The 16,102-nt window shown below is 41.0% G+C and overlaps 1 protein-coding gene across 2 annotated transcripts in view; it reads left to right on the top strand.

Annotated features, from left to right (window-relative positions):
- The window catches only part of SYTL2 (synaptotagmin like 2), a gene marked incomplete at its 5' end in the record, with an annotated part of 70,674 nt that overhangs the window by 21,374 nt on the left and 33,198 nt on the right, over window positions 1-16,102 (top strand). Inside the window, 4 exons of one of the 2 annotated variants that reach the window (XM_080641733.1) lie at window positions 4,058-4,139; window positions 5,041-5,155; window positions 6,494-7,294; window positions 10,749-14,624. In XM_080641733.1, coding sequence (XP_080497859.1) covers window positions 4,058-4,139; window positions 5,041-5,155; window positions 6,494-7,294; window positions 10,749-14,624 — 4,874 coding nt within the window. The remainder of the gene's footprint in view (window positions 1-4,057; window positions 4,140-5,040; window positions 5,156-6,493; window positions 7,295-10,748; window positions 14,625-16,102) is intronic. The other variant, XM_080641741.1, reaches the window with a different exon arrangement.

Consider the following 16,102-nt stretch of genomic DNA (forward strand, 5'->3'; position numbering starts at 1 on the left):
CTGCCACTGGCTGGCTCAGTTGGCCTTCATTTGTTCAGTCGTTCACCAGTTGTGTACCAGCCACTATACAAGGCATTACAGGGATATAAGGGTAGTCAAGATACTCTTGAGGGATCTCCCAGTTTATTATGAGAGAGAAGATATGTATATGCAGGGTGAGGTTGCAGAATAGACATAAAATACATAGCTGGATAGACTTTAGTAAGAGTTTGGTTTTATCTCTGGGAAGGAGGGGACAACATGATGGTCACTCAGGGCTGGGTTTTCAGGGAGCAGAGCAAGGAGAATTAGAGGCTCTGCTTATCCTTTGTTCTTGGTGAGTGGAAAGGAAGAAGGTAGTTGGAGAAGTTGGGTGTTCCATGGAGACCCTGACCATCAGCACTTGGCTCGGTTTGTCTGATTATTATGTGACTGCTTTATTTACTAAGGGAGATGATACAAAACCCTCTGAGAAACTGAGCATAAGGTCTCTCACAACACTCACTGGCTTCTTACAATGACACTCAAGAGAAATTACTTTCTAGTCCTGAGCTATTGTTTTCCACCGAATGGAAACTGTGAGTTCTATAAGTGACCAGATTTCTGCTTCACATTGGCTGCTAAAGAAGTTGATTCAAGCTTGTGCCCACCTATTGTAAGAATAGCCTCCTATAATGTGTTTTTCTATTAGCCTTGCTTCTGGCTCTATTATAAGTTCTTATTCTTGTTCCGTTTCCTTCCCCTCCCCATCCTCCCCCTCTCCATTCATGTGATCAGATGTATGTTATATGCATTGCCTCATCTGCTGTAATTCCTTTCTGGAACAATGAGGATGGTAACAAAAGGAAGAATGGCTTCCTCAAAATTTCAGCCTGCTCTTGGGTCTAACTCTGCACAAAAATAACAGTTGAAGTGCAGAGGGAAGGAAAAGAAATGAAGCTGCAGGAACATCTAGCCCATGATTTTCATGGCAATAATCTTGAGCAAGGCTTTGTAGCCTTGGGGCCAATTGCTCCCCTCCCCAGCTTCCAGTTCCTTTGCTGCATGGTGGAAAGCCAGCACCCTCAGTGGTATTTTCCATATTCTTTACTCTGATGTCACTAAGAATTGGTGGAGTTTAATAGGGCACGTGGTTTCGGCCAATAGTGACCTCACCTCTTATGCCCGCGGCAAGGCCACTGGAACAGGAAGTCTGAGCAGGTGGTTTTCCTCCCCCTCCAGAGTCACTGTGACCCTCTTTTGCCCTTCTTACTAAATAGCGAAGGGAGTGGCTATTCAGGAGAGAGACTGCTCAACTCATTTTTCTCCATTCACTCCCACCTTACTCTCACCCTGGGTCTGTCCAGTCCTTCCAGGAGGGAATCATGGTCTAGAGAATCTTTCCCACTCCTCTAAGCCATCTCCAGGCTTCTAACCTCCCATCCTCTTCTGGATCTGTGCTTGTCCTTGCCCCTCTTGTATATGAATAAGAACTCACCTGGCTAGCCTGGAGGGTTGGGCCGAAAGTTCTCAGTAAGTTGCTCAAATCCTTCAGCCTTCCTGCACAGAATCCCTTAGATCTGCTGTTCCTTCTGTTTCTTCTGAGTCACTTGTCTCACCTGCATCTTCTCTTTGATGTTTGCTACCTGAGTTAGAGTAAGCACTGCTGTTGTGGCCCTGGCCTACAGAACCAGGCCCTAAAACTCTTTTTTTTCCCCCTCTCATTCTTTATTTTTTAAAATTTCTTTATTGATTAAGGTATCACATATTTGTCCTCATCCCCCCATTCCCATCCCAAACCCCTCCCCACACATGCCTCCACCCCCCTGTTGTCCGTGACCACTGGTTAGGCCTATATGCATGCATACAAGTCTGTAAATCAGAACAGAGCTGCCTCACCAGGAGAGAACTTTGGTTGATCTCTCCCCCTTACCCCCACCCTCCCCTACCTTCCCTCTGAGGTTTGACAGTCTGATCGATGCTTCCCTGTCTCCGGGTCTGTTTTTGTTCATCAGTTTATGTTGTTCATTATTTCCCCTAGATGAGTGAGATCATGTGATACTAGAAATACACCTATAAGAACCGAAAGTGAGACAAGCAATATTGGTTATGCTGAGAGGCAAATGAATCAGTCTGTAGTGAGTTTCTTTCTGGGCCAACAGTTCTTTTGAGTCCCAATTTCAATGTCAAACAGTTCCTTATGTGTACATGTCAGCAATGATATTTCAGTTCTGGATGGTGGACAAATGGTGGTAATGCAGGTCTGACCCTCTCTGGTTTGGTCCTGGGCAACCTGCAGCAACGCACAGCTGCTGACTGCTAGTATGGCAAGGCGTCGTCAGTGTCTTCCATCTCTGGACTATTTCTCTTCTGTCTTCATGGCTGGAGCAGTCCTGTCAATTCCTCTCTGTTGCAGGAATCCACATGGTCTTGGAGTTGTTTTCTGAAAATATAAAAACATATTCTCGACCAAAAGTTAATAAAGGAATCTCTACTATAAGTTTGACTTGGAATCCTTTTTCATTTTTTGCCCACATGATTTTCCTTTGGCTTGTTTTGACACCATGTGTGTTTTTCATGGGTGTCTTGCTGTTAGCATTACAAATGAAAGTTAATTTTCTAAAGTAAAAATTTTCTAGATGTAATTTACTTACAGGATATTTTTCCTTACACGATATTCTTCTACTCTCCCCCTTTTTTGATTTAAATATTAGGAGGCTTTTGGAAATTTTATAATGTAGTCTTGATAGCTTTTAAATTTTAATTTTTTTTACTAAAATATGACTGTTTTAGGTTCATTACATGTTACACAATTTTGCCATGAGATGAACTACCAATAAAAATTTTAGTTACCACTTTAGGAACAGCTTTTTGTCCAGTACCATTAATTTTTCTAGAATATTCGCTTATTTCAATTAGCCAATTTAAATTAGTCTGAGAACTTGACTACTATTTTACTGTCAAATTTAGTACTCTAACAACAATCTTATTTTACCCTGTAAATCCTCTTGCCCTTTTGGCCAAGAGGGACCCTCTTCTCACAATCCAATTGCCCACAGCTGTTGCCTGAGCTTTCTGTTCATGCTGAGGTTGAAGCCTCGTGGTGGCTGGAACCATGGATCTGTCTCTCGCCTAGTGGGGTGAGCTGGGCCTTCCCTGGAGAAGAAACCTGGGTTCCCCAAGATATGTGATTAGTGCTGGGGCCCCGCCAGCAGGCGAGGGGATCCCAAGGCAGGTGCTGGGCGTGGAGGCCACGGGGGCATAGGCTACCAAGGAGACAGAACTGAACCTCACATCACCCTGCTTGGCCCCGGAGGATGGCTGGTTAGCCAGAGACGGGTAAGATTCCTCAGGGAAGGAACAACCTAAGACAGGCACAGTCGCAGAGGGGCCATCAGGAGAGAACTTGGGGGTCAACAGATGTGGGGCACAGACCCTCACTCCCCCAACTTTGCAGGGGCCTGAACCCTCACCTCTTCTGAGGGAGGTCTCCTGCCCCCATGGCTGCTTCGCTTCCCATGCCCAGCTCAAATTGGGACCCAGGTAACAGACAGAGACTTGGCCAACAGCAGCTGCCCTCTCACTGCAACAAGACTTGAGTTGTCTTGTACCCATGGTGTGGGGAAGTGGGTTTTTGATATCTAAATCCAGCCTAGCACCAGGAATGCTCAGGGCCTACTCAAGAAGGCAAATAATCCTTTCCTAAAACTCTTTGGAGCTATATTTCAGCAACAATGTTCCCTCCTTGAGATCACTTGCTCACTTTTGTCTGCATCTGATGTTAGCTCCTGACTTTGAGACAAGTTCATTTCTACAAATTTAAATGGTGAATCCCTGTGCGCCTGGCACCGTGATATAAACTTCAGGACTTCCACTGGGTTCTTTTGTCTTGTCTCATGCTGATCTTTCATTTCTGTTCTGCCATTTCCTTTGCTTCCCTGCTTAATTATTTCTAAGCTCAACTCCCTTTCCCTTCCTGCCAGTTTGATCTTACAAACTTCCTCTCCTCTCCTGTCTTAATAGCTTTTGGCTTTAGAGGAATGATTTATGCTTCCACAAAGGGTGAGGTTTTATTCTCTGCATCATTGTTTCTTTGCAGTCCCAGCATGGCAGATCCAGCTTCCACCATGATTGATATGTCCCAGGAAAACTCCAGGAACTCCACTACCTCTTCAGCTAAGGTAGACTGAGCTCAGACTTCGGAAATCTTACTTTTGGCAGGAATGCCATTTTTCTCATTTTATCAAAGCAATATGAAATAAAGAAGATTTTATAGTATCCTTTTTTGTACCAGATACAGATAATGTTTACTATTTAACATAGAAGTCATTCTTGTGCTGGGAAAGTTAATGAATACCATGTTATTGGTATATCATGTTGAAGACCCAAATTTCTTTCCTAGGGAATAAAAAGTTTGAAGCTATTGGGGGCTGCTTGTTTTAAGCTTATGGAATGTGGCTTGTTAGTGCCATGTGAGTTCTTATTCCTATTCATAGCTTCCTGACTCTCTGTTAGAGGTCAGCTTGGGGGAGGGAATTGCCAATTTATGAAACTATATACGGTAAACATTGATATTTAGTCTTAATTTAAAAATTCTGTTTACTGATACCCATTCTTCATTAGAATTGATAATTATAGTAGTGACTATAAGTACTTCAAAATATCTTGATAAGCTTCTTTTAAATTCAATTACAATTATATTTAGTACAGATTTCTAGCACAATGAGAGTCTCACTGGTAGAAAGAGCACTTGGAGGGAACCTGCCCTTATTAGAGTTTCAGGTTTACCTTGACCTTGACCAGCTCTTTGATATATCCAGGCCTAAGTTTTCTCACCTCGGTCAAATGTGAAATACAGATTTGAATGCCTGGTTCTGGTCTAACGTTATAGAACTCTGGTATTGAGTATATTTATATAATAGTTTTATGCTACCCTGATTAACCAGGGTAAACATTTTTCAAACATGCCAGATAGATTTTACTGGATAAAACTATCAAATATTGGAGCTAAGAAGCATTTGCTAACACTGAGTTGCTGTTATGACATTGAAAATGAGTTTAATAAACAATGTTTTTCCCCAGCAAAGGAAGAATCCATTTAATAGCTCCAAGTTGCCAGAAGATCACTTATCTCAACAAACCAAAAACGAGCAGTCAAGAAATGGAAGGACTGGTTTCTTTCAGACTTCAAAAGGGGGTAAATATTATTTTTATGGACTAGATATTTTTATCAGTGTTATCTGTGAGAAGGGAAATTCTCAGAGTTCCTTTAACTAAAATAACTTTTTAGACAAAGGTGGAAGGTCCTGATGGTTTTCTTATTCTGCTATGCCCATTGGTTTCCTGACGGAGGGAAGGAAGCAGAAACTTTAGAGGCTGGAGGTTCGTGCGTTCCAGTCTTGGAACTCACCCTGGTGTAACCTTTATGCCTCGGGTTCCCCCTCAGTGAACTGGGAAATTTTTGGACCAGAGTCTGTCAGTCACTCATTGACAGCATTTATTGGACGTCTACCATATGCAGGCACAGTTCTGTTGAAAATGTAAAGTTTGCCTCAAAAGAAAAAGGCCACTTGCCAATGTCATGATCTTCTAACCTGTAATCATGAGCCCAATCCCTCAGAAGCATTAGGTCAGGTTTGTGACTTAACTAGTTTAAGTTTGCCTCTTACGGAATTTTACCGTTCTTCCTAAGAGGAAATGCTAGACAAAGTAACCGTAAGAAAATTTCACAAACATTAAAGATTGGACAAGGGGTAGAAAATTACCAATTGAAAGTGAAGTTAGAACTTTCAGTTAGCCTGTTATAATATTATTGTATTTTCTTTTTTTAATCCTTACCCAAGGATATGTTTTCATTGATTTTTAGAGGAAGAGAAGGAGGGAGAGATAGAGACAGAGACAGAGACAGAGACAGAGAGAAAGAAATACATAGAGAGAAACATCGATCTGTTGCCTTTAGTACCCACTCCGACCAGGGATCAAACCCAAAACCTTTTGGTGTATGGGATGACACTCCAGCCAGTTGAGCCATACCAGCCTTGGCAATATTAGTGTATGTTGCCCTGTCCATTGGGAATACTGTACATAGCATAAAATATTATACAGAAAAAAAGTCACTGGAATACATTACCTTTTTTAACATTTGACAAAGTAGATTTTTGTTCTAGGTATTGAGTTTTGTTTTGTTTGCATTCATATTTCTGGTTTTCATGTATAAATTATTTAAGTGACTTCTGTGTTTTTCCTTTGCCTCCATGAGGAATTTTTTTAATTGTTTTTTGTAAAAACGTTTTTATTGAGTATAAACTACCACAAAGTATGTGTGTAAAGCACAGTAATCTTAAGTGTACAGTTCAATGAAGTACATGCATGCTAAAAAGGCTTTTTAATTAGGTTGGCATTTATACCACATACTTTATTGTCTTTAATATTTTAATACTTTTGCTAAATATACATAAAGCTTATGATAGGTATTTTAAATTATACATTACTCTCCACCAATAATGAAAAGAGCCTAATGTGTTAACATTTTCAGGTGAATTATCAGGGTCCAAAGAAAAGTCACCAATCCTGGATATTTCAAGCCAAAAGTTAGAAAAACCAAAGCAGACTTTTCCAGGCCCTGAGAGTGGGTCCCACATCAAACCTCCAATCCCTAAAGCCAGGAAAATGATCTACAAATCGCATGATCTAAAGCAGGATGATAACCAGTCCTTTCCTGGACAAAGGACAGACTCCCTGAAGGCCAGGGGGCCTCCGAGAGGGATCCTGAAGCGCAACTCCAGCTCCAGCAGCACGGACTCAGACACTGTTCGTTTCCACCAGAGCTTTGAACCCAAAAGCAAGATTGGGTCACCGGGCCTAACCATCCACGAGAGGATCTCCGAGAAGGAGCATTCTTTAGAAGATGAGTCCTCCTCCAGCGCACAGGAGCCACTGAAGCACGTGAGGTTCTCTGCGGTGAAGGAGGAGCTCCCCCGGAGTCCTGGGCTCATCCAAGGCCGGGAAGTGGGAGAGTTCAGTGTTTTAGAATCCAACAGGTTGAAGAATGGAACAGAAGATGTCGGGGACAAGGATGAGTTCTGGAAGGACCCTATACCCTCACAATACAGAGAGCCTTTGCCTTTACCTCGATCAGCCTCAAGCCCGAGTGCATTGAAACACGAAACACATCAGCCAAAGACTTCTGGTCCTTTCCCAAGTAACGGGCAGCCTTCTCCCTCAGAAGTTTTACCTGCAAGACCACAGTCCAGTGAGAATTCACCCACCATCAGTGAACACAAAGCTAAATCAGAATTATCAAGGCTTGAATCGGAATTGTCCAAAAGCCCTGCTGGTAAGAGAGTTGTCACTACCAGGTTCTAAGCACTGACCAGTGGGCTTGCAACGGCTAGGCCGGCCAGACTTGTAGAAGCTGCATTTGGCCCCTGGCCATTCCAGCTGGAATTCAGGCAGATGCCGCCAGGGGATGCTTATACCTCTTCATGGGTTTGTAGGTTTTCCTCAACCACCTAATAATGAAAAGAACCCGGATAGCACAGTTTCTGGCCCATTATGTTTTAACCTGAAACTGTAATCATATTAATTATTTAAACAGGTTACCATGTGTTGAGTTATATCAAGGTTTTTATACAGGGTGAGATTTAAAGATATGCTAATAACTTTTTTTATGGAGTATATATATTATTATTACTTACCTAATTCAAATGTCAATTACCATCTAACCCAACTTTGGTTTCTCTTTTTATCGCAAGAGAAACTTCAATTTCTTATCCTCAAAGGATAGGAAAGTATACGTTGAGCACTTACTGTGGCCTGCACAGGGCCTCTAGCCATTTGTTCTTGTCCTTTAAAAGCTCCAAACTTTCAGCTGGAACTTTCTCTTCCAGCTGGTGTGAGTTGAGAGGCAATAAGAATGTTGCCTTTCCTGCCAAATAGCTAACTAGCTCTCTCTCAAATATTCTACAACTCTCAGGGGATGCCTCAAACAGCTTTCCCATATTCATATGATTACTTCATAATTCTTATGCTTTAAAAAACAGAAACAATGATGAAAATCATTTTGTGTACTCTCACCCATCTTCAATAAGTCTTCACCTAGCCCTGTGATTATTTCCCTTTTTTTAAAAAATATATTTTTATTGATTTCAGAGAAGAAGGGAGAAGGAGAGAGAGAAACATCAATGTGAGAGAGAATCATTGATCAGCTGCCTCCTGCACGCCCCACACTGGGGATCGAGCCCATAACCTGGGCATGTGCCCTTGACTGGAATCAAACCTGGGACCCTTCAGTCTGCAGGCCGCTGCTCTATCCACTGAGCCCAACTGGCCAGGGCTGTGATTATTTCTTTATTGTCAGGAATAGTTACAGTAACAACAGTCAAGTTTCTAACCCATCAGCTCGCACTCTTCCTTATTAGTCAGTATTAAGTTAACCCTGAGTCATTTTTGCTAAGCTCTACAGTTTTCATAGTTGTTCAGAAAACTACATTTTAAAGGTCAAAGCATTTTCACCACCACTACCCCTGGACATTTAAAATCATTTGAACAGAACAGAATTTTTTAAATTAAAAATTCAACAGGTGCTTCTTCAAGAAATAAAGGAATTCATATTAAAGGAAATTATTAAAGTTTGAGTAATTATTAGCAAATAATTGGATGATACTTAAATGTTTATTCAAAAGATGAAGGATATTTCTTTGGCAATATTTTCCATTATTATAACCCATAGATGAAATATGGTAAACTTTTTCTGTTTTTCAGACTGCACCTGCTTTCAAAGAATATCTTCGACATTTTATATTAATTAGTTATTTGTGCTTTCTGACTTTTAAATAGAAACTGACCATGAATGTTGGGAGGAAGGCATCATCAGTTTGACAGGCCTTCTGGCCTCAGAGCTTATAAACAAAGTCCTGCTTTTCTCCTGCTTACCACAAAAATATAAAGTAAAAAATGGAGCATAAAAAGAATCAGGACCGAAAAAAAAAAAAAGGGGGAAATCTCTGCAAATTATAAGGGTTTGACTGTAGCTCTGAGCTTCAGGAAGTAAACATCACACTCATCCTGGAGAAAACACAAAACAAAAGAATTCCTTAGAGGAAACAAAACATTACCTGGCATCCAATATTTACAACAACTGTTCTTATTTTAAAAGTCATAAACTTTCATTGTAAAACATTTTAAAAGGAGAAATGCCCTAGGATGGACAGAACCAGCAGCTGATAAATGGTGCAATACCTCAATAGCTAAAATATATGGGATCCAGGAATGAAGGGATAGAAGCAAAATTGGCTCCTCTTACCATCACTCCCTGTAACTCACTTTATTTAAAAAATAAAGAAGAAAAAATGCACACAGAATAAAACATATCACCTATGATGTCATTACCCATTAACTATTGCTAACATTTCGTTGTAGAGCCTTTCAATAATTTTCAGGCATGAATATAATTTTTAATTATGTTTATACTGCCTGGAATTCTTTTTTTGGCAACAGTATATTACGGATATTTTTTTCATATTTGAGTAGTTTTCTGTTAAACAAACAGAATTCTTATATATTTCTCAAATAAACTTCACAATTATTACTATATTTAATAGTGCAAAGTGTAGGTAAAGAAGCAAACCAATACCTACTATGTGCCAATTATTGTATAAGACTTTGTTTTTTTTAATATTTAACCAGTTGATGAATAAAATTAAAAATATAATTTTATTAACTAATATGCCCTCTAGTGCATTTAAATGTAGCTGACTTCATAAAACTTCAGCTCACATAATTTTCAGGAACAAGCATTACTTAACTTAGCATTGATAAGGAAGAGGGAGAAAGGCAGAAACACCTGAATCTTAACTAAAGAGGAAGAATGTCTGAGTTCCCTTATCTAAATGTACCCTGTGCCCTGTGATTAAAGCTCAGAAAGGACTCTCTCTGCTTTTTTGATGGCTTAGAAAGAAGTTCAATATTTTTCTCTAACCTTTTAGCCATTGGTTAGCCAACATCAAATAGAGATCACATTCTCCATCAGTCCTCATTTTAGTTTATTTGGCTCATAAAAACTACTTCTAAGTCACAAATTATAGGAGGGGAGTTGGGGATAATGAAGGGAATTCTTGAGATCATGGTCCTAAAACTCCAGCATGTAAGACAATAGTAGGGATAGTTATTAGTAAAGATTCCTGGGCCCTATCTTCAGAGATTCTGGTTTAATAGATCAGGAATGTGACCCAGGAGTGCAAATATCCTCATCATTCCATTCTAGTATTCTGGAGGGAACTCATTGTTAAATCTTCCTTGAAAGTTGTTTTTCCAACTCTTGAAATCTCCTAAGTCTATGTTCCTCAAACTTGGGTATAAACCCTCGAGTTTATGACTGTGATAAAGTGGAGTCATAAAATCAACCTGTATCTTCCTGGAAGGTCAGTTTTATGCAAATATTTGAGAGTGAGAGAAAATGAATATATAAAATGTAACATGGAGCAGAATACAAAATTTACATGAATTTTTAAAATAAACCAAAGACTTCAAAGAAATTTTCCCACTGTGGTCTATACCTCATACTTCCAGTAGTCTACATGTCTCTTCTTTTACTGTGTCAGAGGCATCTCTGGCAGAATATTTTAATTAGTAAGGTTTACATTATAAACTCCGAAAAAGGCTGATATAAAAAACTAGTAGTGTGGAACATGTAAATACAAAGTGCCTTTTTTAAAGATACTGTGAGTGGTTGAATAATAATTCTTTAAGCATTCTCTTTTCTTATTTAGAAAAGCATTTCTATATTGCAGATGAACGGTCTCATGTTGAGCCTGAGCCTCCTCAGGTGCCAGATTGCAGCTCTAGAGACCATCAGCAAGGTAAGCCTCCTCTTCTCAAAGCTCTAAAAGCCAAGACATTCTCACACTCTGGTCCACATGCCACTGAGATAAGAAAGACAACTGATGATTCCATATCTAAAGTCCTAGACTGGTTTAACCGAAGTTCTCATTTAGATGACAATAAGTCACCTCTCCAACATCCCCGAGGAATAGAGCCCAAAGAAAAAGCAGACTCAAAATCACAGGCTGCTATTGCCTTGGTGACAGATGATATCAGTCTAAAAGACAATGGCTCAAAGGCTCTGTTATCCACCAATGTTGAATTGACGCCTATGGGATCTGATCCGATGTTCCGGACAGAGGGACATGTGCTGCCTCCTGGAAATTGCCAAGATAGTAATGTGGATATGAAACCCAAATCTATTAATTTGTCCCAACAAGGCAAGGAAGGTCCAGGCATGTTGCAACCATTTGAAACCTACAGTCCAAATCAAGGGAGTAAAACTATGGACTATAGCCAAGCTTCAAAAAACAGAGACGCAGGAAATGGGATACCTCACCGAACCAGTAACTATCCCTACAGTGCTCTCAGTAAATCTGATGCAGCAGGCCAAGTTCCATGCAACATTAAGGATGTTGGCAGCTTAGGTGAAGAAGAGCCCAAGCTTCATGTTTATGAAAAAGAGAGAGGAAACTCAGAAGTGAATTTTGACTCTGTAAAAATCGTCAAAGAACCAAGTTCAAAAGACAACACGAAGGCAGGGAGAGAGAACAAAGGAGGAGATACTCACATCCTGAAAGCTTTGGTAGAGCCAGAGAATACTGAGTTGCTCCCTGGGGCTGCCAGCAACAAGTCTCCTCAGAAGAAGCCTGAGGTCCAACTACCACAAGAAGCTGGTGAGGTTCCCGAGAACCAAGTGCAAAGAGAGAAATACAAAAGAGTGAGTGACAGAATATCCTTTTGGGAAGGTGAGAATGCTGCAGCCAGATTCACTCACAGGGAACCTAAATCTTCACACAGCCAGGGACAACCTTCTGCTAAAGTCTATCAGCCAGGGAGGTCCATGGACAATATATCTACAGGCCAGAATGAATATAATCAAGTCACTGCCAAAAAAGTGGTCCTAGATGAGGATGGCCAAGTAGCTCATCTCTCCAGTTTTTACTCCTTAAATAAACCTAAAGAGACTGGGACCCAAATATCAGGTCCATCCAAAAATTACCCTTCGGCTGACCAATCAGATAAAGTGTCTCTGTTTCAGAATAAGATAAATGAGCCTGTAAAAAGAGTGCCAGTGGCAGACAGTTCGCATTCTGGAAGAGACATCTCTTTGCCGGTACTGCAGCATCCTTCAAATGTTGGGAGTGAAATACATGCTGCTTTGGAGAAAGACAGATCACTAATTGCTGAAACAAATCCCAACTTTAAAGTTATGTCCCTAAAAGAAAGAATGGATGAACCCAGTACAGAACAGGTATATAATCACTCTCAATTTGAGAATTTAAGAAAGTTTTGGGACTTAGGAGCCAACTCAAACATTCAGAATAATGTTGAGAAAAATACCACCAAAACAAGCCAAAAAGATTCTGTGCCTTTTAATAGCCGGAAACACAAAGAATTCCATGACCTCAAATCTTCAGGAGAAAATGCCCATGAAATAGAGACCTTTCTAAGCCCCCCAACACTTCCAGCAACAGAGGAAATAGAGGGATTAAATTCAAAATGCACACTCCAGGTATTACCACATGAAAGCACATTTCCACTGAAACCACCCACAAAGTCCACTCATCAGTTGCCAGGAAATGAGTCATCAAAAGAAAATGTGCAAAAGAATATGGAATGGTTGGTTACTCCAGTGTTCAATGAAGAAAAGGATTGCTCAGACCAAGAGATTCAAGAATTCATAGTGAAAACACGTGTTATGTCTAAAGACTACAAAGACACTTTTAATGACAGCTTACAGAAGCTACTTTCAGAAGCTTCGTCACCAGCAATCCAACCTTCTGGTGAAAAAGTTCACAGAAAACAAGTGCTTGAACCAGGTGCTTCTGAAAATGGGACATGGCCTCAGAAGACAGATACTGAGGAAGCAGCCAAAGGACCTCAGGACATCATTAATGAGCAGGTAGACAAAACAGTAGCTCCTCCAAAGGTCAAGCCAAGCATTTGGGCTGCCAGTCTAGATAAACTCCTGAAGGAAGGAACTGGGACTTTACCCTCTCCCTTGCAAACTAAGTTGGGACCCATCACCCCGAGGATCAACTCTGAGCCTGGAGAGAGGAGAGTTTTTGAAAAAGGTGTAGAACAGAGTCACAATTCATCAGCCCATCAGAGAGAGATCATCGCTCCTTTTCCAGGGGGGCAAGAAACTCTCGGAAAGACAGCTCTCCCCCAACAAGAGGAAAGTGGTGAGTACCAGCTAAACTCGGAAAACTTGTGTCAGATGGCTGCAGGAGGTTCTCACCCAGTGGGCCAATCTTCCCATCTTCACAGAAAGGATTCTTTGGGAATTGAGGCCAAATCTCCCCAAGATATGCCTTCTTCCAGCAATGCTCATCTTGCTCCCCAGGATAAGGCACTACCTCCTCAAAGGGAAGTTTTGGAGACTGTGGAAAAAGTTGTTGTTCCACCCAAATCTGCCTTGAATAATGTAAATGTTGTATTACAAAAGCTGCTTAGGGAAGCTACGTTGCCTTATCCAGTTGGGAGGGAAGTTGTTCCTGGAGAAGTAAAAGCAGAATTTCCTGAAGGAGTACAAGCAACAGGTAGCCTCCCAAATTCTCCCGGAGTTACCCCACCGTCAGCTACAGTGGACATTACAGTTCCAGTCAGAAAGGATGCTTACTCCTTCAGCGTAGCAGTTCCTGATAAATCTCATGACACTGCCTCTCATTTAGCTGCCCCGGTGTCTCTATCCAAACAAATCCCTTCCTCATTTGGCTCTACTGTCGCTCAGTACAGCAAAGAGTTACCTCAGGAAGTGACAGAAATTGTGAGGGAAACAATTATTCGACCTAAGTCAGAGCTCCTTGAACTCAGTGCCAGCTTAGAGAAACTGCTGAAGGAAACAACTGAAACTCTCTCCTCTAAATCTGAAAGCAACACAGGGATGCACTCTCCATCCAAGTTAGCAGGTTGTACTGAGGTGCCCAGGCCAGCTGCTTCTGGATTCCATCCCGAGGAAATAAAAGAAACAGTACAAAAGGCTGAGGCTCCAGCAATAACTGAGAGTGCTTTTGATATTGGTTTTGAGAAACTCCTTAGAGAAACATCTGAAGCTCCTCCTTATGAGCCCCAGGTGTCAGGGAAGGAAGGAACTCCTGAGAAGGAGACCTCCAAGTCAGAGCAAGCCAGGTTTCTGGGGAGAACCCAAGAGGCCTCTGAAATGAAGCTTAAGAGTAATGTGTTCAAGTCTCGAGTCAACCCCTGGGATAAAGGGTTGAGAGGAGAAGCTGTGAGTGATTTGTCAGTAGATGTCTGTGGTTATGAGCGTGGAGCTGAGATCCCTGGAACCTTTTCTGTGGACCATGAAATAGGGATCATTGTTACTACAAAGCTCCCAGAGCCCAGGGAGAGTGAAACTGAAGTTGCCAGGGTTCGAGAAGGGGCTTTTCAGGAGCCTGGCTGCGAAGAGGGTCCCAAAACAATTAGTGTGTCCAGAAAGGGACAACCTGTTCCTCTCCTGACCAACAAGGAAAATTCTACAAAGACAAGTAAAGTCGAACTGATTCTGGAATCACCTTACAAGAGACAAGAGAAAGAGGAAGAAAAAGAAGGTGTCTCTGACTCTGATTTTTCAGATGGAAACATCGGTTCTAATGCAGAAAGCTGGAGAAATACCTCCAGTGAGCATTTTGACGTTTTTAACCCATTGGTTACTTAGTTGATTTATGGAATGACTATGTAAAGGATGATAGCGCTTTCTAAATTGGAATTAATTTGCCACTGCCAAATAGTGCTAAATTCTTCTTATCACTTCAGTTCTCCCTAGTCTTTCTTCGTAAAAACTACATTTCCTTTTATAATCTTTAATCAAATAAGTTACATAGAGAGAGTTTTACCCACAGGGCAGTGTTTTAAAATTTTACTTTATTCTCGTGAATCAACAATGGAACTTTTAAGTTTCAAAAATATTTTTAAAGAATTGGGGGGGGGGGGCAGGGTTAGAAGCTACCTCTAACATTCAAGCTAGTTTTCCTCCTGGAAGTAATTAGAATTTCTTTCATAATTGCCAATCCAAACAGAGGTCTCTACTAAGATTTGTAGCAAGAAATTGCCACAGATGAGCACAAATTTCCCTGTTCGGAGCAATAGTTTACCACAGTAGTGGCTAAATAACAGGAACAAAGTGCAAGTTGGAACTTTCTTTTCCTCAGATACTTTGTGCTGAGGTTTTTTGTTGCCACGCTCTCCCTCTCGTTTTCAATTATCTTCAGCATCTTCCCGTTCTAGAGTATGACTTTGGTCAAATGACTTCACCTGGTCCCACACAAGGGCATTGCCTGGCCTGAACAATTTCTTTGGCTCCAGCCTTGGCTAAGTGGATGGAGATCTTAATCGACTGCCACATTCATCCAAGGGGAATTGTGGGTATTGGTATCAGCCAGGCGATAAAACATAGGGTTGTCTCAGTTTTGCTCTTCTGATCAACACAGGCGTTTTGGCCAAGAAACCCAGGAGCAAATAGGAATGAGAAGTTACCTGATTAGAGTGATGAAATGATAACAGATGCTCCCTAGCAGGACATGTTAACCAAAGTTGCACATGTAACGTTGATCACCTTCCTAGTAGTTTAGTAGGATTTTTCATTTTCTAGCTCCCTTCAGTCTCAGAATAAATAAGCTTTTCTGAGTGGCTGACTTGTGAGTTTGGGCTCCTTGGCAAGTAGCTGTAGGGCCTCTTGAAAACTGACCAAAGAATCCATCTTTAGCCCTAATTCATCAAGTTGAAGCCCCTTTAACAAGTGTTTCTGGTAAGAAAGGGGAAGTGAAATACCAGTCTCTGAAACCAGATATATGAAGGAGTGTAAGTCAGCATGTTAAACCTGAAGTAGACCTTTACTAAACTACCCCCAATGAGTTTCTATGGTGAACTGACCCACAGGAAGGGGAGAGCTTATAACATTTGCACTGACGTTGGAGACTGTTGCCTAGTGTGTATAGCTGTGTTTAGAGTATACCAGCATAACCGGCTAAACAGCAAAAAGTCAATCTAAAAATGAAATAACAATATTAAACAACAGCCTGGACAGAGCCCAGAGAAGTTATTTAAAATTGTAAGTGATGTAAGAGGTACAAAAAAGGCATAGTTGTAGTTTTATATT

This window comes from Plecotus auritus (genome assembly GCF_963455305.1).
Source record: "Plecotus auritus genome assembly, chromosome: 9".
Classification (NCBI taxonomy): domain Eukaryota; kingdom Metazoa; phylum Chordata; class Mammalia; order Chiroptera; family Vespertilionidae; genus Plecotus; species Plecotus auritus.